General features: G+C 42.6%; 2 protein-coding genes across 5 annotated transcripts in view; both read left to right on the top strand.

Moving 5' to 3' along the window:
* The window catches only part of stpg1 (sperm-tail PG-rich repeat containing 1), an 8,453-nt gene extending 2,278 nt beyond the window's left edge, over nt 1-6,175 (top strand). Inside the window, exons 3-8 of the mRNA XM_072673534.1 lie at nt 563-661; nt 846-1,028; nt 2,819-2,930; nt 3,574-3,742; nt 4,391-4,581; nt 5,830-6,175. Of these exons, the coding sequence (XP_072529635.1) occupies nt 563-661; nt 846-1,028; nt 2,819-2,930; nt 3,574-3,742; nt 4,391-4,581; nt 5,830-5,903 (828 nt within the window). The 3' untranslated portion in view covers nt 5,904-6,175. The remainder of the gene's footprint in view (nt 1-562; nt 662-845; nt 1,029-2,818; nt 2,931-3,573; nt 3,743-4,390; nt 4,582-5,829) is intronic.
* An 11,449-nt stretch (nt 6,176-17,624) lies between these two features.
* Nucleotides 17,625-22,509, top strand: part of map7d1b (MAP7 domain containing 1b) — a 73,072-nt gene continuing 68,187 nt past the window's right edge. For all 4 annotated transcript variants that reach the window (XM_072674276.1, XM_072674274.1, XM_072674275.1 and 1 more), the window contains exon 1: nt 17,625-17,961. In XM_072674276.1, coding sequence (XP_072530377.1) covers nt 17,904-17,961 — 58 coding nt within the window. In that variant the 5' untranslated portion in view covers nt 17,625-17,903. The remainder of the gene's footprint in view (nt 17,962-22,509) is intronic.

Raw genomic sequence — 22,509 nt, 5'->3', positions numbered from 1 at the left:
GCGTTAGACCCAACTATATACTGAGTCTAATTCATAACTGTGAATCAGCGTTAGACCCAACTATATACTGAGTCTAATTCATAACTGTGTATCCGCATTAGACCCAACTATTTGGGTCATTCAAGTAATTCATTAAACTAATTCATATTAGACATTAGTTCTGAATTAGACTTATTTATGAACTAGACCAGTTTGACTAGTTTGAAATTAGGCTTATTAATCAATTAGACCTAGTTTAAAATTAGACTCATTTATCATTTAGACCCAGTTTGAAATTAGACTGTACTAAGAATAGATATAAATATTAGTTATAAATTAGACACTGTTACAGATTGGACCCGGTTTTGAATTAGACACATTTATGAATTATACTCAGTTTTACATTAGGCCTACTTATCAATTAGACCCAGTTTGAAATTAGACTTATTTATGAATTAGACAGTTTTACATTAGACTCTATTATTGATTGATATTGACAGTCCTTCTCTATTGAGGACTTCTCTATATCAATTAGACCCAGTTTTGTATTGACTTTAATGGGAGGTTCTGAATCCTTGTTCAGAATGAAAACCCCGGGCCTGGCTCTTATCTGTCTCACACCTCCGTCGACGCCTGCAGCCCGTCCTTCTCCAAGAAAGGAACTGGAGGCTTTCCATCTAAGGTGAGACTCTTCACACCGCTGTCCGAGTTACGGGTCAGTGTAGAGAGCAGTCAGCTAGTGATGACTTCTGGATAAGGCTGACGTAGCCGACAGGTCTGACCGCCTCCTTCCTGTGTATTCACAGCCGTCTCTGTTACACACTGTAGATTTGACACTGCTAATTTAGCTGACTTTTCGATTTCAGGTGTTCAGAGTGGGCCGCAACCCCCCGAGATGGAGTCCAGCCCCAAACGCCTACAACCTGCAGACCTCCTTACTCCGCCAGCATGACTTCAGCAGAGGCCTTTCCAGAACCTTCCACCCTCCGATCGCCGTAAAAGCAGCAGAGAGCCCTCTTGGAAAAACTCCAGCTCCGAATCAGTACAATGTTGGTGGTGACTGAGATGTTCCTTCACATTCCTGTGAATCGATCTACCTCGATTCACAGACGATGCTGGCTTCACAATTTGATATTCTGACAGTGTTTTGAAGAAACTTTCAGCCTAGAAAATGTATCCACGGTCCAGAGGACTAAGGCACTGTAATCCTATAATCCCTGGCTGCGAATCCGTGGTCATGCTGCTTTGCCATCAGCAGCCGGAGCCTGAGAGAGCACAACTGTCACTTCCTCCTCACATCACTCCTAGTGTGATGTTGGCCAGCACAGGCGCCTGTTAGCCATTGTATCGGAGCTAAGGAGCCATGCTTTCCTTGATGGCTACCTAGCGTTGCTGCATCAGCATGCTGGTCTTCATCCTCCTAGTACTGGTGGGCATTGCTAGTAATAGGGGGAGCTCACCTGGACAGGGATTGGGTAATTGGCCTTCTAATTGGGGTAAAGTTAGAAAATGATGCGTTCAGTTTTGGCACAACCTGAGCAGGGAGGTGAGGGAGTGTGGAGCATGGCATGACCATGGTAGAGTGGTGGAGTTGATTGGTGGTGGTTATTTGCAAATATTGGTGTTCAGTCACTGCAGCTGCTTTAGATATCAGAATTAAGAGAAAGTCTGATCTCCATGATGCAGATTGCATCCAGTGTCTATGACAATACAGGTAGATTCCTCTTGTAGAGTTAGAGTGAAAATAGAGAAAAGTGATAGTTTAGTCTGAAATTGTTTCCTGTTTCAAACTTGCAGTCTAGGATTGAACGTTATCCACCTTTTTCCACACCATCTCAAAATATTACTGAGGGTGGAGAGTAGTGTAAGTTGCACAGGTGGTTCTACGTTTACGTGGCTTCCAAACAATCTCATCCTGCATGAGCCTTCGTGTCTGAGAGAGCAAAGTTGAGCGCCTGGGGTTGCGACACCTTCGGATCCATAGCCAGCTTTATGGATAAGTTAGCTAGCAGGCTAAACACCATAGCAAGCCCATGCTCCAGCTAAATGAGGCTCAACAAGCGAATTGACAAGGGCTTGCTAGAACAGCCTGACCCAGTCATATTGGCTAGTTGCTTTAAATGTTCTCCACTTTAGCGGACAGTAGAACCTCTGATTCCTGATGGTTCTGAGATCTTTTTAAGCCCCTTCCCAGACTCTTATGCATCTACAGCCTTCTTTCAGAAGGCCTCAGAGAGCTCTCCGGATCTGGGCATGGTGATCTTCACCACTCACTTCAACCATCAAGAGCAGACCAGACTAAACGTCTGAGGTTTAAATAAGACAGACTCCTCCAGAATCCTCTCTAACCACTTTCTGATCATCTGCAGCTGATGTGCTGCACCTGATTCTAATTATAGACATTGAAGTAGTAATAAATGTGGGGTGTCCTAATTTTTCCTCACAGGAAAATTGCATTTCTGTTAATTATGTTTTATAAATGGTGTTTAATGGTCTTCCTTCCGTTGTATGTGTTTAGTTTGATTACCTCCATCTCTCAATATTGTTCAAATGAAGATCAAGTGTCCAGATATTTTAACGTGTTTAAAAAGACAAAGGTGGTGTCTATCATAAGGTGTCCTAACTTTTCCAGATGACAAATAAAAGAACCATCTGAGAGATTAGATGATCCCTTGTCTGGTTAAAGGGATCTTCATATACAAGGAAAACCCCTTAACAGAGCCTTTGAGCCTCATTCATTATAGATTCCACATAAACATGTAGCAGTTTGCCTTGTTACCTTTCAGACTCCATCTTTAATGTGTCTCAGAGCTGGGTCTATTGTTTTTGGGGTTTTCAGGTGTCCTACGAAGGCATAGAGGCCAATACTGTCGTTTCTGCCAAGTCTTCTTTTCTCTCCAAAACCAGAAGGAGCGCCTTTTTCACCCCCTCGCTGAGAGGACCTTCTCCATGTAAGTCTAAATCCATCACCTCCATAGCTCTGAAGTAAACTAGATGGGCAAAAGTATTGGGACACCTGCTCGTTCATTGCGTCTTTTAAAATCAAGGCTATTAAAAAAGAGCTTATCCTGCTTTTGTTGAAGTAACTGTCTCTACTGTACAGGGAAGACGGCTTTCTATTCTATTCTATTTCTATTTCGGAGGAATTGCTATGAGAATTGCTATGAGAATTTGATTGCATTCAGAGACAAAAGCATTATTGTGGTTAGGATGTTGCATGATCGCCACCTCACCTCATCCCCAACTCTCCAACTAATCCCAAAACTATTGGATGGAGCACCAACCGTCATTCCAGAGAACATAGTTCCACAGCTCCACAGCTCAATACTGGGGGGCTTTACAGCCCTCTAGTCCATGCCTGTCATTGGATATAGTGGCAGTAGGTGTTTATCTGCTCCAGGGAGTCCAAATCTATTGGCAGTACATCTCTACAGGGACTATACAAGCTGTGTAGGCAGTAGGTGTAAAGAAAGGTTGTTGGATGCATTAATTAAACGGGTTTGTTTTAATATCAAACTACTCCAAATGACATATTTAAATTATCCTTAGGTTATTTCTGTCAATTGTCTTCTTTTTTGTATCTTTTTGCTGTAGGTCACTACAGTGTGAAGGACGCTGTGATCCAGAAGACCCCTAAAGTGCCTTTCTCCTGCTTTAAGTCCACCTCTGCCAGGATTCAGCCACTGGTCTCCAGTGAAGCTCCAGGCCCAGGAGCCTACAGTCCGTACCAAAGCCCAGAGCCTGTCAGGAGGACGATTCTACCGTAAGAGTGAAATCATACATATCATCAGGGCTGCATTGGGACTTGTCAGACCAGAGTAGACCAGCCCAACCCCTAAAACTGTACTTAATAGCAAATAGCATTTTCTAAAATTAGTTTTCATCTTTTTCATTTTCACTCTTATTTATTACTTATTCCTTATAATGACATAACCAAGGCCTGCTAAAGGCGCAATAACAACTGGAGAATGCTTTTATCTTAAATATGACAATTGTGACAGTTAATATGCTATTAAATAATGTTAACTGACCACTACTGCCCAGCTTTGGTGGCAGAGAAAGCCCAACACACTTCAAATTCAAAACAAGGAGCCCCATCCTCCTCTGGTTGTTGACAAAGCAACAGAAAATCGAATTGTTTAGTAAAGATCTAATCCAAAAATCCAGCCGTGTTCTGTTAGATAACCACCATATAACTTTCCACCATCACTGTAGGCCATTCAGAACCAGCACTGTGACATTTTTCCTCATCCTTGACTAATTTGTACTTTTCACAGTCCTGATTCAGGTAAAATGTAGGCTGTACAGCATCAGGTTGTGTCTTCTTCACCTTTACCTTTTAGCCTGAATCGGTCAGTGTGAAAGATATTTTGACCACAATTGCAAAAAAAGCAGTGTTTGTGTGTTTCAGGAGGAGGCATTACTTAGGACTTTCAGCTCCTGCACTAATCCCCCCTAAGGACCCCCCGCTGCCCGGCCCGGGGCATTATGACATTGTGAACTATGAAGGGCTGCCCAAACACTTGATGGCCAGTGCTGCGTTTGTATCCGGGATAAGCAGGTGGACTCAGGAGACCAAAGGACAAGGAGTACCTGGACCAGGTAATACACTATATGGACACAAGTATTGGGACACCTGCTCAGTCATTGTTTCTTCTGAACTCAAGGGTATTAAAAAAAGAGTTGATCCTGTTTTTGTTGGAAAAACTGTCTCTACTGTCCAGAAGGCTTTCCACTTGAGTTTGAAGCATTGCTGTCAGGATTTGATCTTTGAGATGATCACCAACCAACCTCATTCCCAACTCATCCTAGAAGTACATTAGGCATGTTGCCAGTAGGGTCGTGTTTATTTGCTTCATGGGGTCCTATTCTATTGGCAAGCTTCTTACTTCTCTACAAGGACTAGACATGCTGTGTATGTGCATTTGCACTTCTGTGCCAGCCAACTTAAACTAGCTGACCACAGACATCACATCATCATAATTATGATATTTTTATTACGGTTCAAAAGTTTGGAATCAGTGTTTTCAATCATATCAAATTAATTTGTTTGCAGGTACATGTAGAATTTTGATTTTAATATGATAGTAGACTATGATAGTAGTATTAAAGTGCTCTATTACTGAGACAGATATTCAGTTACACACAGCTTGTACCCATCTCCATAGAAATGCACTGACCAATAGAAAGGGACGCCAAAGCGTTGGCTATAGGAGATTGGGCTGTGGAGCAGTGGAGAACTGTATTCTCCTGAGTGATGGAGCTCCATCCAATACCATAGGGATGAGGTGATGTGGCAGGACTGATCTTTTAACATCAGTACCTGACCTCACTGATGCTCTTGTAAATATGAATGCAATCAAATCCCCAATGTTGCACCATCTAGTATAAAACCTTCATAGAAGGATGACCAACTCCTTATTAATACCCTTAATTTTAGAAGAAACCTTGGAAGTCTACAAAGGTTTGGGTATATACCCTATATACTCAAACCTTTGTAGACTTCCAAGGTTTCTTCTAAAATAAAAAGTAGTCATAGTTATTATTGTAATATTAATATAAATATAATATTAATATTGGGTACATAACATATCTCATACTTTTGGTATGTTATTGTATCACAGTACATTGCTACACATAAACAATGCTAATATAAGTATGATAATGATAAACTTGCCTAGCCTGTAGGTGGAGTCATCTTTATCATTAATGATTTTTTCAATAATATTATATTCAGATTAGATTGAGTCTAAATATGCATTTATATAATATTTGTGTTTCTTATGAGACTATGTATATTGTACATTGTCCTGCTGTCTGTAAATAACACATCTTTATTTCTTTTCTTAGGTTCCTATGAACCGGATGTTCTCACTAAACATTCATTCTTGTACAATCATGCCAAAACCTGGATTCCAGCCTAGCCCCAAATCGAGCATGCACCACTATCAGTTCACCACTTACACTAAGTACTTCAGGAGATGCCTGTGAGGACATTCATTCGCCAACATTTTGTTAAACATCTAAAAGTGTTTTCACACTGCAGATAAACTGGATCATGGTTACTTTGGTCCAGACCATGGTCCAAAGAACCTTTCACACCTGCTATTTTGGTTTGGACCAAACTAAAAGTCTGAAGGTCCAGACCAAATAAGATAGGTGTAAAACCACCCTTGGATACATTATATGGCCAAAAGTATGTGTACACCTGACCACCACACCTACAGTATATGAGGTTGTTGGTTGCTTCCTTTCATATGAGAAGGCTTTCCACCAGATGTTGGAGGGTGCCTGTGGGAATTGTCAGATCTTCTTGTCAGAAGAACATTTGCAAGGTCCGGTACAGATCTCACAAAGAAGTCCAAAGAACCGCTGACCACAGACCGCTGGAGTTTCTCCAGGCCAAATGTGTCAAACTTGCACAGGGACACAGTCAACACACACAGTCTTCCTCACACTACTACCACAACACTGAAAACACATAATTGAGTGAAATGTCTCAGTAAGATGTAGGTTTGAGTCCACCCTTTACTGTAACGAGCCTAAACCCTAAAAACCCTTTTTATATGATAACACATTCTATTAAAATCCATTCATTTTACCTTGGCCTCTTACCGGGATGTTCACTGTCAGAGTTGTTCAGGTGGTATTTGTTTATGCAATGGTGTTGAGTTATGCATACAGGAACAGATATTAAGAACATGCTAATGAGTTTTTACAGGAGAAAGTAAAATTACGGATACAAAAAAAGCATGTTAATGTCAGACCTCTTCCTGTACTAGACTGCTTTGGTGTTCTCCAGTTTCCAAGAGTCTTTTGATGGTGTAGGAAACTCTCTGTTCAGTGACTTTTTCTATTCATTATTACATTAATGGCATTTAGCTGACACGTATATCCAGAGTGACTTACAAGGTTACTCATACTACAGAGGTGGGCCAGTGTAGTGTTAGGAGTCTTGCCCAAGGACTCATTGGTGTAGCGCAGCATAGCCACCCATACCGGGAATCAAACCCCAGTCTCCCACAAGGCATTGTAGCTCAGTGGCAGGTAGTGGTGTTATCTGTTGCGCCACACCAACCATAATGAGAGCAACCTGAATAAAGAGTTTGTAAATTGTAAATTCATGAATTTTTAAAGCTTAATTTACATCCATTCATAAAAATCAGCTGTAAGTTGTCAAAAAATGAACAGTTTACATTGTTTACAAAAGAGTGCTAAACACCATACCAGTGTATAACATGACACATGTTCACCCCCAGTTATCACTGCAGGAGAGCGTCACTGTGTAAGCAGAAATGAGCTGCTTTGCTAAAGCTTGTTTCTGCTGTGACTCAGAGCAACAGCTGACAGCCAGAGACGACACAGCTGAGCTACATGTGCTCATCGGCTGATCTTGGATCAGTTAGATCTACCGAGATCTAGCCTCTGATGACTAATAGACTGATCCTGAATCTGTACTGGAATAGAGAGTAATTGGAGCACATAGCTACAGCAACTGTTGTGGGCTCTCTCTGAGGGTGTGGATTTGCACTTTAATGTGAGCAATGTGGAAGGAATCAGGAGAGACAGATGTTAGTTGGGTTTAACCCTTTAGGAGTCTGGAATTATTATTGTCAAATGAATTACACTGATTATCTGATTTCAGAGGCTGGAGGTGAGATATATTTGACAGCAAGTGATAAGGATATACAGTGTGTGCAGAATTATTAGGCAAGTTGTATTTGAGAGGATTCTTTTTATTATTGAACAACAACTATGTTCTCAATCAACCCAAAAGACTCAAATGTCAAAGCTTAATATTTTTGGAAGTTGGAGTGTTTTTTTTTTTTAGATTTGGCTATCTTAGGAGGATATCTGTTTGTGCAGGTAACTATTACTGTGCAGGATTATTAGGCAACTGAATAAAAAACAAATATAAACCCATCTCACTTGTTTATTTTCACCAGGTAAACCAATATAACAACATTTAGAAATAAACATTTCTGACATTGAAAAACAAAACCAAAACAAATCAGTGACCAATACAGCCACCTTTCTTTACGATGACACTCAAAAGCCTTCCATCCATAGATTCTGTCAGTTGCTTGATCTGTTTACGATCAACATTGCGTGCAGCAGACACCACAGCCTCCCAGACACTGTTCAGAGAGGTGTACTGTTTCCCTCCCTGTAGATCTCACATTTTATGAGGGACCACAGGTTCTCTACGGGGTTCAGATTAGGTGAACAAGGGGGCCATGTCATAATTTTTTCTTCTGTTAAACCCTTACTGGCCAGCCACGCTGTGGAGTATTTGGATGCATGTGATGGAGCATTGTCCTGCATGAAGATCATGTTTTTCTTGAACGATACCGACTTCTTTCTGTACCACTGCTTGAAGGTGTCTTCCAGAAACTGGCAGTAGGTCTGGGAGTTGAGCTTCACTCCATTCTCAACCCGAAAAGGTCCCACAAGTTCATCTTTGATGATACCAGCCCATACCAGTACCCCACCTCCACCTTGCTGGCGTCTGAGTCGGAGTGGAGCTCTCTGCCCTTTACTAATCCAGCCTCGGGCCCATCCATCTGGCCCATCAGGAGTCACTCGCATTTCATCAGTCCATAAAACCTTAGAAGAATCATAAGATATTTCTTGGCCCAGTCTTGATGTTTTATCTTATGTTTCTTGTTCAAAGGTGGTCGTTTTTCAGCCTTCCTTACCTTGGCCATGTCCCTGAGTATCGCACACCTTGTGCTTTTTGATACTCCAGTAACGTTGCAGCTCTGAAATATGGCAAAACTGGTGGCAAATGGCATCTTGGCAGCTTCACGCTTGATTTTGCTCAATTCATGGGCAGTTATTTTGCGCCTTTATTTTCAACACGTTTCTTGCGACCCTGTTGGCTATTTGCCATGAAGCGCTTGATTGTTCGGTGATCACGCTTCAAAAGTTTGGCAATTTCAAGACTTCTGCATCCCTCTGCAAGACATCTCACAATTTTTGACTTCTCAGAGTCCATCAAATCCTTCTTCAGACCCATTTTGCCAAAGGAAAGGAAGTTGCCTAATAATTAAGCACACCTTATATAGGGTGTTGATGTCATTAGACCACACCCCTTCTCATTACAGAGATGCACATCACCTGATTTACTTGATTGGTAGTTGGCTTTCAAGCCTATAGAGCTTGGAGTAGGACAACATGTATAAAAAGGATGATGTGATCAAAATACTCATTTGCCTAATAATTCTGCACACAGTGTAGATCTGAGCCACTCTGACAAGGGCCAAGCTGTAGTGGCTAGATGTCTGGGTCAGAACATGTCCAAAACATCAGGCAGGTCTTGTGGGGTGTTTCCGGTATGCAGTATATAAGTGCTTCGAGGAAATACAACCAGTGAGCTGGCAACAGTTGTGGAGTGCCAGATACCGCAGGGCGCCTTCAGAGGTCTTGTGGAGTCAGAGCTATGCCAGTGGAGTCAGAGCTGCTTGATCTTACATACTGTATATATGAGGAGTGGCTTGCTAATAATAGCCTTCGGTCAGAGGTTGCAACTGTGATTTCTGATGCCATGTGTGTTAGTCTCATGTCTTTTTCAAAGATGACTCTGCTCACTGTGACACTGCAAAATCCCTTTTACTGCTCTTGTAGCACCAAGGAAAACAAGCACACTTGGAGCTTAGACCCCTAATTGCACAACATAAATGCCACACATGTCTATTTACTTTTACTACAACCATGTATACATACTACACTTTCTACACATGGTTGTAGTATGAGAAGAGAATGAATGACTGTATAGATCTGAGCATATGAGGCATGGACTCCTGTAGCAGCAAGTCCTGTAAATTGTGTGGTGGGGCCTCCAGGGATCACATTAGATTCCCTGTCGCCGGTTCACAGGTAGTTCTTTTCTTGAACCAGTTTTGGTAAGTACTGACCAGTGCATACCGGGAACACCCTACAAGACCTGCCTGATGTTTTGGAGATGTTCTGACCCAGCCGTCTAGTTTGGCTCTCGTAAAAGTGGCTCAGATTCCTAAGATTGACCAATTTTCCTGCTTTTACCACCTTCATCACCTTCAAGAATCGACTGTTCACTCGCTGCTGTATATATCACACCCACTGACAGATGCCACTGTAGATTGTTGACCTGAAGATTTTTCGAGTTGACTTTCCTACTTAAATGTGTGACATTTAGTGCGGGAATGTTTGGACTGGTCATCTTGACACAATTATTGTCAATGATCTTGACAATAATTTTGCTTTCTGCTTCATCACACTCCTTCCCGTTGCTCTATTGATTTTTATTATCAGCCTGTTAATTAGAGCCGGTTGGACTGTTGTCATTTAGCCAGATTGTCTGGGTACTTACCACCCACAATGGACATATAGGACAGGAGGGTGTTACCATGCTGGATGTGAATAAGCAAATATGAGCATGAAATAAAAGCCAAGCCATTTTTTTGAATTCCACATTTTTAGGTCCCATAAAGAAGACATGTCCTGGAAAATGATGCCTTTAAATGTTTTCAAAACTGCTAAAACATGGGCTTTCAGTCTGTAGAAGATTCTTCACACCTGTTGGTAGCTGTCGCTGAAGATATCAGATTCAGAGTGGCAGCTGTGAGGCCCTCCCACAGTAGAGCAGTTGCAGCTCTGGGCTAGATTTCTCGTAATGCCTTGAAGAACAACTTATCATAGACAACCTGATGATGGGTAAGTCATATGAGCAATGACTCTATAGGAAATCGAGCCCCATTCAAATAATCCCCTATGGAAAACAAATATATGGACATGCATTTTTACATTTGAAATAATACATACTTTAATGCATAACCCGTAGATAAAAATATGTTCGTATAGCAAAACACATTACATTTGGGGTAGGGAACAGGGAAAACTGTAAATCTTTATTTGTATTAAGAATTCCTTTCAAGGAATCTGTCCTTTCCTTTAGGACACAGCCTAGGTCTAGGTTCCACAGTCTAGGAGGTGTGCCACATGTCTGTAATTGCGGGGGTAGTTTCAATTCACAGTGGTTCATTTGGCTCGTCACTTTTTAACCCTCTGAAGACAGCTGGCGACACTGGAATGCCTGTCTGTGTGGGGTGGTGTTAGGTCAAGATCCATTAGATGACTGAGGTACAGTACAACCAAATACTACTGGACCAAAGATCTTAAGGCCTTTTCATTGTACGGGTGCAAGTGAGAATTAGCATGCTAGTCTAGGGGAACCAATTCCAGATCTATTATTTAAATAATATTATGTAAAAAGTATTTTCTTTGCTAGTGTCCCTTCCTCTGGACTGCATTAGCTTGCCTGTCTAACATATATAAATACCTACTGTCATATTGTTTTTGCTAAGCTTGTCTGGGTTAGCTTACCCTGCTAAATATCTGCTCTCTGGTTAAAGACAATATCAAATGTATTAAAATAATGTGTAAACAGTTTCATAGATGTCCATAGCTTGTTATAGGTGCAGGGCGTTAGCTGGCATTTCTACTTTCACAGAGTAATGTGGCAAAAAAAACATTGTTCATAGATATTTATTCAGTGTACACAGTGTATTACTATTTGGTATTTTGTAAGTGTAAGTGAAAGTCAATGACTGTAGAAAACATGGACAGCGCAAGGCCTCTCAAAAGTGATGCAACCAGAGGTCTAGGGCCTCTGCTGGCTGGTTGCTGTGTGATGTGTAGATCCACCGATCCCCATTTGTTTCTATGACAGAACATCCCATTTTACATTTACATTTATGGCATTTGACAGACGCTCTTATCCAGAGTGACTTACAAGGTTACTCGTATTACAGAGGTGGGCCAATGGAGTGTTAGGAGTCTTGCCCAAGGACTCTTATTGGTGTAGCGCAGCATAGTCACCCAGACCGGGAATCGAACCCCAGTCTCCCACATGGTGTGGTAGCTCAGTGGCAGGTAGTGGTGGTGGTACATGGAGTAGGTGAGTTGTAGTAAAATTTACATGAGCTGCACTTTTACTATTGGAATATCCACTTACTGGACAAACTGGGAATCCAGAGGGAATCCACTCTGCTTCTAGACTGTAAGCTCAGTGAAGGTGGTCTGAGACACACTTTGGGAGAAAGAGGTAGGGCTACCAAATGAGTAGGCTAGTCTGGGATGTAATAGGATGTAAGGGAATGTAAGCACAGTCACTCTCATACACTTCACTTGTACAAAAGTGGTATCTAGGCAGATACCGCTAAAGGAGTTCTCCCATTGGTTAAGACTTAATTATATTAAGAGCTGGACTGAAGGTCTGAGGCTTCAGCTTAGCTACCAACATAGGCTAAACAATTTTCTAATATAACTAATCATGTTATGATTTCCAGTGTGTGGAAGACATTTCATAAACACACTGAAGGTCTTTGGCAAGCTATGGATGTCTTTGTTTATTGTAGTATGGTCAAAAAATGCTCACATGCAGCAGCTTTAGCTAACCTAACCTCCATCACGGTTATTGTAGGTTGCAGTTTTTGGCAACATTTTTCCTGAACCCTGCTACAAAACATAGATATTACCATGTAATAAACAGGTTGTGGCAGATGTCTTATGCTGTAAATGCGTTATCATGCCTGATTGTAATATGACCATTATTATGTTACCATTATTGGAAATTACCATGAGTCATGATTTATGCTATAATGTTACCCGAGAGACGACATTGTGGAGAATTGAGTTGCTTTTAATGCTATTCCATTAGCAAGCATGCTTGCAGAGCTGCTGTCTGGTGGTCTATACAGCCTTGGTTCCCAAATGCTGGGAATTTAATAATGTTAAGGATTTAATAATGTTAAGATGATGAAAACACTAAAATGCCACATACCAGTCAGAAAAGGCTAGGCTAATGTGTGACAGTGCATGTAGGCCAGTTCTGAGAATCTACTGAACTCTCTTGACGTAGAATCATCAAAAAGAGGTTTACAATGGACACTCAAAGTGCCCCCTGAGCTGCAGCCCCCGGACTCCTTTTGTTTGTTTGTTGTTGTTTTTTTCAAATTGAGCCTCATCCAGTGTTGGAAAGGAGAAATAGGTGCTGAGGCTATTAAGCAGATTTCTTCTTTTGTTGTTTGGAGAAAAGTAGTCATAAACCTTTATGCCATTCCCTAATCCTTATTTTACAGGATTCTCAGAAGGACCCTAAAGAGATTAGAAGGACTGACTGTACATTTAATCCTGTGTGTGTGTGTTAATCATATCAACTCTATCCTGTTTCAGTGGCTGAGTCACATATCATCAGGATATTTGCAGCTGACGGGGGTGGGGGTGGGGTCTTCACCACACACAGACCCACCTGAGACCCAGCAAATAGAAATGCATGAGCTTCGCTGGAGAGCAATTGGTGTGGAAGGCTTTCTGCACAGGATTTGGTTTCCTTGGAGAGCTTTCCTTTCCAATAGTTTCCTAAGACATTTTGGGGATTTCTAGGACTCTTTGTAGGCGATGGCCTTGTACCACTATGATATTATGGAGAAAACCATCCTTCCATGTCACTAGTTAACCGTTGGCCATTGTTGGAGATGACGTCTTACCATTTCGACATCATAAAGAGAACTGTCATCATAAAGAGAACTGACATTTCACTTCACTAGTTAACCGTTAGCCATTGTTGAAGATGACATCATGCCATTGTGATATCATACAGGGAACTGCCATAATACCTCACTAGTTAATCGTTAGCCATTGTTGGAGATGACGTCTTACCATTGTGACATCATAAAGAGAACTGTCATCATAAAGAGAACTGACATTTCACTTCACTAGTTAACCGTTAGCCATTTTTGAAGATGACATCATGTCATTGTGATATCATACAGAGAACTGCCATAATACCTCACTAGTTAATCGTTAGCCATTGTTGGAGATGACGTCTTACCATTGTGACATCATAAAGAGAACTGACATTTCACTTTACTAGTTAACCGTTAGCCATTTTTGAAGATGACATCATGTCATTGTGATATCATACAAAAAACTGCCATAATACCTCCCTAGTTAATCGTTAGCCATTGTTGGAGATGACCTCATGCCACTGTGACATCATAAGGAGAACTGCCATTCCACTCACTAGTTAACCGTTGGCCATTGTTGGAGATGACGTCTTACCATTTCGACATCATAAAGAGAACTGTCATCATAAAGAGAACTGACATTTCACTTCACTAGTTAACCGTTAGCCATTGTTGAAGATGACATCATGCCATTGTGATATCATACAGGGAACTGCCATAATACCTCACTAGTTAATCGTTAGCCATTGTTGGAGATGACGTCTTACCATTGTGACATCATAAAGAGAACTGTCATCATAAAGAGAACTGACATTTCACTTCACTAGTTAACCGTTAGCCATTTTTGAAGATGACATCATGTCATTGTGATATCATACAGAGAACTGCCATAATACCTCACTAGTTAATCGTTAGCCATTGTTGGAGATGACGTCTTACCATTGTGACATCATAAAGAGAACTGACATTTCACTTTACTAGTTAACCGTTAGCCATTTTTGAAGATGACATCATGTCATTGTGATATCATACAGAAAACTGCCATAATACCTCCCTAGTTAATCGTTAGCCATTGTTGGAGATGACCTCATGCCACTGTGACATCATAAGGAGAACTGCCATTCCACTCACTAGTTAACCGTTAGCCATTGTTGGAGAGTGTTGTGGTTAGGCATCATGGGTAACACGACCACCTGCCCTGTGGTAGGCTGGAGTTAGATTCCCCGGCTAGACAAACACATTACACCAATTAGAGTCCTTGGATAAGACTCCTAACTCCACATTCCCCTACCTGTGTAAACGTATTCAAATGTAAGTCACTCTGTATAAGAGCTTCAGCCAAAAGCTGCAAATGTAAATCCCCCCTATCTTACATACATATCTAACTCACTTTACCATCTACGGTTCCCTCGAGTTTCTGAAGAAGCCAGCACACATGAATCTGATTATTGTATAAACCAGGGGTGCTACCAGGGATTTTGGGCCTTGTGCAAAATGAATTATATTAGGCCCCATAACTGTAACAATTCTGTTAAAATTCTCTATGCTAATACATTTTTAGGGCCCCGGTCAGTCACAGGCCCTTAGAATCGTCCTAACCTTTGCCCCTATACGGCACCCCTGCCCGTATCACTGATACATTCCATGACCTCTTCCAATGGTCTCTCATGTATCATCTTTTGTGGACACCACTGTCAATGAGGTATCTGGGTGCAACCTGGTAGAATAAGTGGGTGGGAAGGGGGAGGAGCCTGTATTATGTATGCCCAAATGACTTTAGGGGCTGTGATTTTGTTCTGTGTATGTTTTTATGTAACTTTTATTTATCCGAGTCAAACTGGTCTGGGTAAAATATAATTAGACCAACCAATGTCATCTTTTTTTGGCATTATATAAAAAGTTTGGCATGAGAAAACTGTGCCGTGTTCTCTATCTGACCGTCTCCACTGTATTCTTATCATCCTCCGGTAAACAAAGCCTCTCTTTAGACAGTCGTCTGTGTGCCGTGGGGCCGCGAGACAGAAATAGAAGGATTTCGGGGGCGACTACGTAACGACTGCGCCACTGTGATGGGTACACATCCTCAGGCCGCTCAGGAGGACAGGTCTCTGTTGTTCATCTCAGGACCTATTTTCATCCCGCCAGCAGCAGTGACATCAGCAGGAGCAACTCTGAGAGGAGGTTGCCAGCTGATGGAGCAGAGGGAACTTTATTCTACGCCCTCTGGTTATTTTCCATTATCCGGTTCTGTATTCTGCGAGACGTGATGCACTTCTCATCATGGCCCTCTAAGGCTGAGCCCTACTGACCTCAGCCTTAACCTAGCTTTCTTTTTCTATCTCTCTCTATGGATGGAAATTTGGATGGTTTTACAGAAATCACATGTAGACTGTATCAGACCTATTTGAGCTTGTTGGACACTCTGCAGTCCAGTAGGCAGTGGATGTTGTGTCTGGGAGGCTTCAAGTAGGCCTAGGTTGAAGGGCCATGGCAGTGTGTATGTGTGAATGTAGGAGGTTAGAGTTAACTATCTCTAAAATCATGCAACTGTGTTAATGAACATCCCGAAAAGAGGACATGTCCAGGAAAAAGAGGACGTATGGTCACCAAACCTAACTGCCAGATCTCCAACACTGCTCAAAGAACCAATTCAAGCATCTTTAAGAGTGTCATTGTGAGTGTAAGAGTGTGTGAGTGAATGGGTGTGTATGGCACCCTGTGATGGACTGGTGCCCTGTCCAGGGGGTATCCCTGCTTTGCGCCCAATGATTCCAGGTAGGCTTGGGGGCCAACATCAGCACCCCTGATCGTATTGAATTAAGAACCTTGTGTGTGTATGAAGGACCACCACTCTTTAGATAATTCTCCAAATTCAGGAGTGTGTAGCTGCTCTCCCGTCCAGTCTCCAGTGCATTGAGATGAACCCCTCATTATTTTGCTGTGCTCTGGCTGAATATGAACAGAAGGTCAGCTCTTTAATAGGAAACAGGGGAAACAGTTACAGCCTCACCACAGTTTAGAAATGTCTGGGTCATGCTGTTTTAATTGAGCAGCTTTTTATAGCTCAAGTTTTATTTGCCCCATTCCAACCATGTCCATGTATCTGAGGCACGAACACCAAACCCTGTTCCCTTAAGAGGCACAATACAAAGACCCAAACAGGCTTTTAACCTTCTAGCTAACTTCACCCACCCTTTTTAACCTCTTATTGATCCAGTAAGCAGTAAGCATCCAGAGAAGACTAGCAGATTAGCAGAGCATTCGGACATTGACTCCAGGCAAAGTTGAGAAGTTGACTTTTGGGAAGCGCAACCTCAGAGCTAAGGCTCAGGCGGTTAAGAGGTCGGCCCATAAAATCTGATGATATTAAGGTTCCAAAAAAGTATCAGTATCACCAAAGCTTCAGCTGAGAGCCGACAATAACATTAATAAAACTGCTGTCTGTCAAAGTATTGATCGTCTGATTGATCAGCCCCTACACCATTACTGGGCCTCATGGACATGGAATGCATGGCCTCCACAAGACCTCTTTTAGGGTGTCCTGCGGTATCAGGCACCAAGACGTTATCAGCAGTCCTGCGGGGGCCTTCATGAGCATCAGTGAGCCTTGGGTGCCCTTCATCGGCTTTCAACACATCAACCTTCAAGAACTGACTGTTCACTTGCTGCCTAGTATATCTACCAATGTTATGACATAGTAAAGTCATTAGCAGAGAAAATATGTAATTATTAATACTTATTTTCAGTATCTAGTGTCAATAGACTTCCAAATAGTCTGTGATGAATGCTTTTCCAGTTTACAACAGCCTGTTTTTCTGAAATTGTGGTGCCATCAAAGCTCTCAGACTTCTGGTCCAAATACAGATCCCGAAATAGGGGGTTCTGTCCCCCAAAAGCCTAAATTATTTCCTTAAACATTCCTTAAACCCAATTTAAATCCAAGACACTCGAATAAGTATGTAAATACTATGTTTTTCTCGTTCAAATTCACTATATAACAGCGCTTAATAAACCAAGTCCCTGATTTTGACGGCGCGATTAAACAAACCCCCCCCTTTTCAGAGAAATGGTGCAGTCCGCCGGCGAGGCCAAAGAGCGTCCTGTGTGGATGTCCAACTCCTCAAGCTCCTCTGCGGCCACGGGGAGGCAGGTTCGCCCCCTTGTTTTTGGTTGTATCTCCGCTGATCTGGGCTGTGTCTTTTTTTTTCTTCACTAGGGCGGTCGGTATTTTGTTCCAGGCCCGGTTTGTTGGATGTCCCGCTTGGATTTAGATGATTAATTCGTTTTCTGCTCTTTTCGCACTAACGCGTGTGAGTGGAGGATCTTCGGCTCGCTAGAAAATCTCGGTCTTTTGCTCACTGGTGGAATGACGGAGTGTGGAGAGGAGCAGCAAAGCGCTTAAAAACACACGACCAAATGGAGAACACAGAGCTCGAGAGCAGTTTTGAGGACAAGCTGACGCTGGTTGAAAAAGGTATGTGTGTTTAATGTGACATAAACATCACACCGGGGGTCCGTGCTTCTTTTTCGCCGGGGTCTTATTGGAACTCTCCGTTCCACCTTAAATGGTGCAGCCGCTGCGTTCCTGCACCTCCGGCGCTCGCTTGTAAGTGCTGCACCATTTAAGGTGGAACGGACAATTGCAGTGATCACGTCTAGAAGGTGGGGAAAGCCTTTATAACTCACCAGTTGGAGCTTAAATGGTCTTATAAACTAGTTTAGCCTTAAACGTTTATTAGAAATGCCATGTGCACATCTGAATATCCATGTGTTAGTTAGGCTAAATACCAAGGATCCTCTGACACACCCTGGTACTGTGCTTGCCAGAGCCAGAGGTCATTTATTTCACTATCTGTCATTAATACAATGCCCTGGATAACGGTCCAGGCCCCCCTGGTCTTCTTCTTCACCTTATTTATCTTTTTTTATTATTTATATATATATATTATACCTAATACAGCCATAGATATGATATTCATGGTATTTGTATTGTATCTGTATTATAGACTGTCATTGTTATTATTATTATTATGATTATTATTATTGTGATGGTATGTGTTTGTGCCCCCCAGCAGCAGTCTGAGACTTGTCCCACATATACGACGCGCAACAGCAGCCCCCTCGGTTCAGTTTCCTCTGGCAGGCGCTTCCTTCCCAAAGGAAATCCCCGCAGTCTTTCAGAGCAGGGAGGACCTAGTTTCTAGTCCCCCTCTCTTTACGCATATGCCAGCCTTCTGGGGGTCAGATCGCATTTGGCGTAGGTGCTCTGGTTTGAAGGGCACAGATATGGGAAGGGGTGGTTGGGGGGGGGGGGGGTCTGTTCTTCAGTGCTGGTGTGTGCTGATGTGTCGTAGACCACGTGGTACCTGCAGTCTCCTTCTAAATCATGGGGAGTGGGAAGGTCAGCCCACGGTTCCAGATGTTGCAGATGTTGCAGAACGTAGATTCGGGTGGCTTTGGCTCTTATGGTGACCCAAGTTAGAGCACCTTAACCAATAGCTCACTTTCTCCTTAATGGTGTATAATCATCATGTAGGTGATGGAGGGGCGCAGTGGGACTCGGACAGCTTCTAGCTTTCTAGGAATGGAAGCCTGGACCCAGTGGGTCTTCTCATTCTTCTCATTATTCACCTACTGCTACAAGGTACATGCAGGTCTTAGCTTTTTGATGGCTTTTTGGTGACAGTCCAAGTTCATTGAGCAATCATGATCATGTGATTTTTCACCAAACTCCTTCTTTAACAGGTGAGATCTCTAAGACTGAAGATTTTTGTTCGTCCTGTCCCAAAGGTGCCCGTTATTCTGAAGGACATTCGTGTTTTGTAGGCACGCGTGGCCGCTTGGCTGGTGCAGAATGAAAACACATTCCTTCTCGGTGACTGAAGACAGGCGGCCTCCTGTGAGAGAGGGTGTTTAGCTCTGACCGAGCTGCATACCAAAGCCCTTAAAGATACTGTTCTTCAGCTGCGCCTGTTAGGAATCCTCTACCTGCTTTAATTTCTCGTCCCTTTAAAGCTCCATGACATGTGCAAAAGTATGTGGACACCTTCTCCTCTAGTGTTTCTACTGAAATCAAGGGTGTTAGTAGTTTAGGAGCTTGTCCTCCTTTACTGCAGTAACAGCCTCTACTCTTCAGGAAGACTTTGCATTAGATGTTGGAACGTTGCTGTGAGGAGGATCTGGTTGCATTCAGGTACTGAAGTTTGATGATCAGTCCTGCCACCCCAACTCATCCCAAAGCTATTGGATGGAGCTAGCAGCTAGTCACTTCAGAGAACCGCCCACATGGTGCCTTTGGACTCTATTCAAGTGGTCAGTGATTGTGTTTTGGGAGTTTATGCAGGCCGGCTCACAACTGTACGCCCATTTAAAAGGTGTCTGGATACTTTTGGACGACATTAACATTTAATAGCTAAAGCTGTGGTTGCTGTTTGCAGCATCAGGCTGCTATAGGATCAGGCAAAGCTCAGGTACGGTATAGCATAGCAATCACATAGTAGCAACTACCAAGCAGCCACCTAGGATACCAGAGCAGCCACCTACCTACACCACCTTTGTCAGTATCTTTTTACTATTGGATCTCGAATAGCAACAGTATTGAGAGTCTTTTCAAGCCTAAATGCCACTGAACTGAATCTAATATGAGCCGTCAGTCTTGGAGCCGTTGTCTCCTCGCAAAGGAAAGAACAAGTTGAAGAATCCCTGTGAGGCTTTTCTAGTGACATCCTTGGATTTTTGGGCATGTGCCCTTCCCACGTGTCTCTGGAATAGCATAAACATGCCAGATGGCCTGCAGTGCTAATGCACATCATTACAGATCACATCACTAACAGGTCTTGTGGAAATGTGGGTAATTGGGAGTGTCTGGGATTGTTCACGATGTATCGGTTACGTTTTGGGACAGTCACAGTGATCTCATTTACAGTAGTGTGCAAAACATTTGACACCCCTGTTCAAATTATGGGCATAGTTGGTTTTGTAAACTGGAATAAGTGGGATATCCCCTTATTTATGCATATGAAACTTGGAAAGTGAAAAGTGACATATCAGAACCTTTTAAAGGTCCAAAGAACCTTTTGTACCAGTTTAAATGGATTTGGTTATGAACCCAAATATGGTTGTTGTGTTGCACCATCTGAAGCACCTTTATTTTTACGCTATATTGACACTGAGCACAATGTACCCACTATTTTATCACTGACTTCAATCAATTGTTTCAGTCCCGCAAAAAACGAATCTGGCAGTTTTGAACCATTTTTTGGCCAATTTTTATCAGAGCCCATTAATCCACCCACTCCATAGGACTCCCCCATTACTTGTCAGACACTGCCTTAATGCAGCATCACTAGACAGCCGACGCGCTTAGAGAAACGCGCCTGATCCTCAGCCAGCCAGCCAAGATCACAATGGGAGTGATGAGGGAAGTGAGCGCCATCTACGTATCCACAGATAGCAAGGCAATAGAGCTCTCTCGAGCGCTGGTGAAGCAGCATGACCCCAGGATTCGATCTGGCCATAGTGCCAGCATCTTGGAGCGACTCTGAGCCTGGCAGTTGTGTTTTGTGTTGGATGGACCAATAGAAATGGACTTCTATTGAATGTATAAACAACTATAAAGTTGCTGTTTTGAATATATATATTTTTTGCGGAACAGCAACAATATTAGAAAACAGAAAACCATAATATACTGTTTTAAATGACCTATGACTTTTGACTTACCACTTAATAATTTTTAGAATTGTTAAATGCAACAAATAAACCATTGTTTTAACGTAGAAAACCAACAGTACTTTGACCAGTGGTACATTTACATTTATGGCATTTAGCTGACGCTCTTATCCAGAGCGACTTACAAGGTGACTCATATTACACAGGTGGGCCACTGTAGTGTTAGGAGTCTTGCCCAAGGACTCTTATTGGTGTAGCGCAGCATACGGTCACCCAGACTGGGAATCGAACCCTGGTCTCCCACATGGTGTAATAGCTCACTGGCAGCTAGTGGTTTTATCTGTTGCGCCACACCAACCACACGGTACATGAGCATCTGCAAAAATATATTTATATTCATGGCATTTGTCTGAAGTTCTTATCCAGAGCTCTTACATGTGAATCATGTAAATTAGGACTCTTAACCAAGACCCATTATTGATGTGGAGTGATGTGCTTGTCCAGCTAGGGAACCGAACCCTAGTCTGTCATGGGGAAGGTGGGAAGGTGTTGTTACCCACTCTACTCCACCAACCGAAAGTGACTTCTAGTTTAGGTGTTCAGTGTTTTCATGAAAATACATGAAATGATCTAACGTTCTCCTGACGGACTCCTCTGTGCTGTCAGTAAGGTCAGTGCTTTGCTGTGTTGGTATGTTGTTTCAGGGCCATGTGTGTCTGACCTGGCTAATGACCGTGTTGGTCCTGTGTGGTCAGTAATGGGGGGTTGATTACATGGTTAAAATGTTGAGGTTAGCTGTACTTTATCATTACACTGTCATGTGAGGGCTTGATAATGTGCTGCTCTCAGTACTTCATCCACCTGAGGTTCACAGCGTTCCACGAATCAGGCCTTGGTAGAAGCTCATAGTCTGTTGCCCAGTACACATGCTTGCAATGTTTCTGTGTATGTGCTACCTTAGCAACCACCAGCCATTGCACAGCAACTAGTTAGCAGCACCCTAATAAGCAACCTAAGAGTTAAGTAGCAGTGCCTTACCAACCATATAGCAGCTACCGAGCAGCAGTCTGGGATACCAGAGCAACCACCTACTAACATCATCTACAGCAATCAACATCTTAGCAATCACCTGGGACTATAGCAACCGCTTCAGATACCAGGCAACCTCTCAATCACCACTTAGCAGCCCCCTAGCAACCATCGCACTTGGCACAGCAACTAGTTAGCAGCAGTCTAACAAATTACCTAACAACCATCTAGCATGGTTGTCCTAACAGCCACCTAGAACAACATGCAATACCACAGCAACATCCTAGCACCCATCAGTTACACCCTAGCAACCATAAGACATGGG

This window comes from Salminus brasiliensis, chromosome 2 (genome assembly GCF_030463535.1).
Source record: "Salminus brasiliensis chromosome 2, fSalBra1.hap2, whole genome shotgun sequence".
In the NCBI taxonomy this organism is placed as follows: Eukaryota; Metazoa; Chordata; class Actinopteri; order Characiformes; family Bryconidae; genus Salminus; species Salminus brasiliensis.
This window is presented reverse-complemented; position numbering and strand designations above follow the sequence as displayed.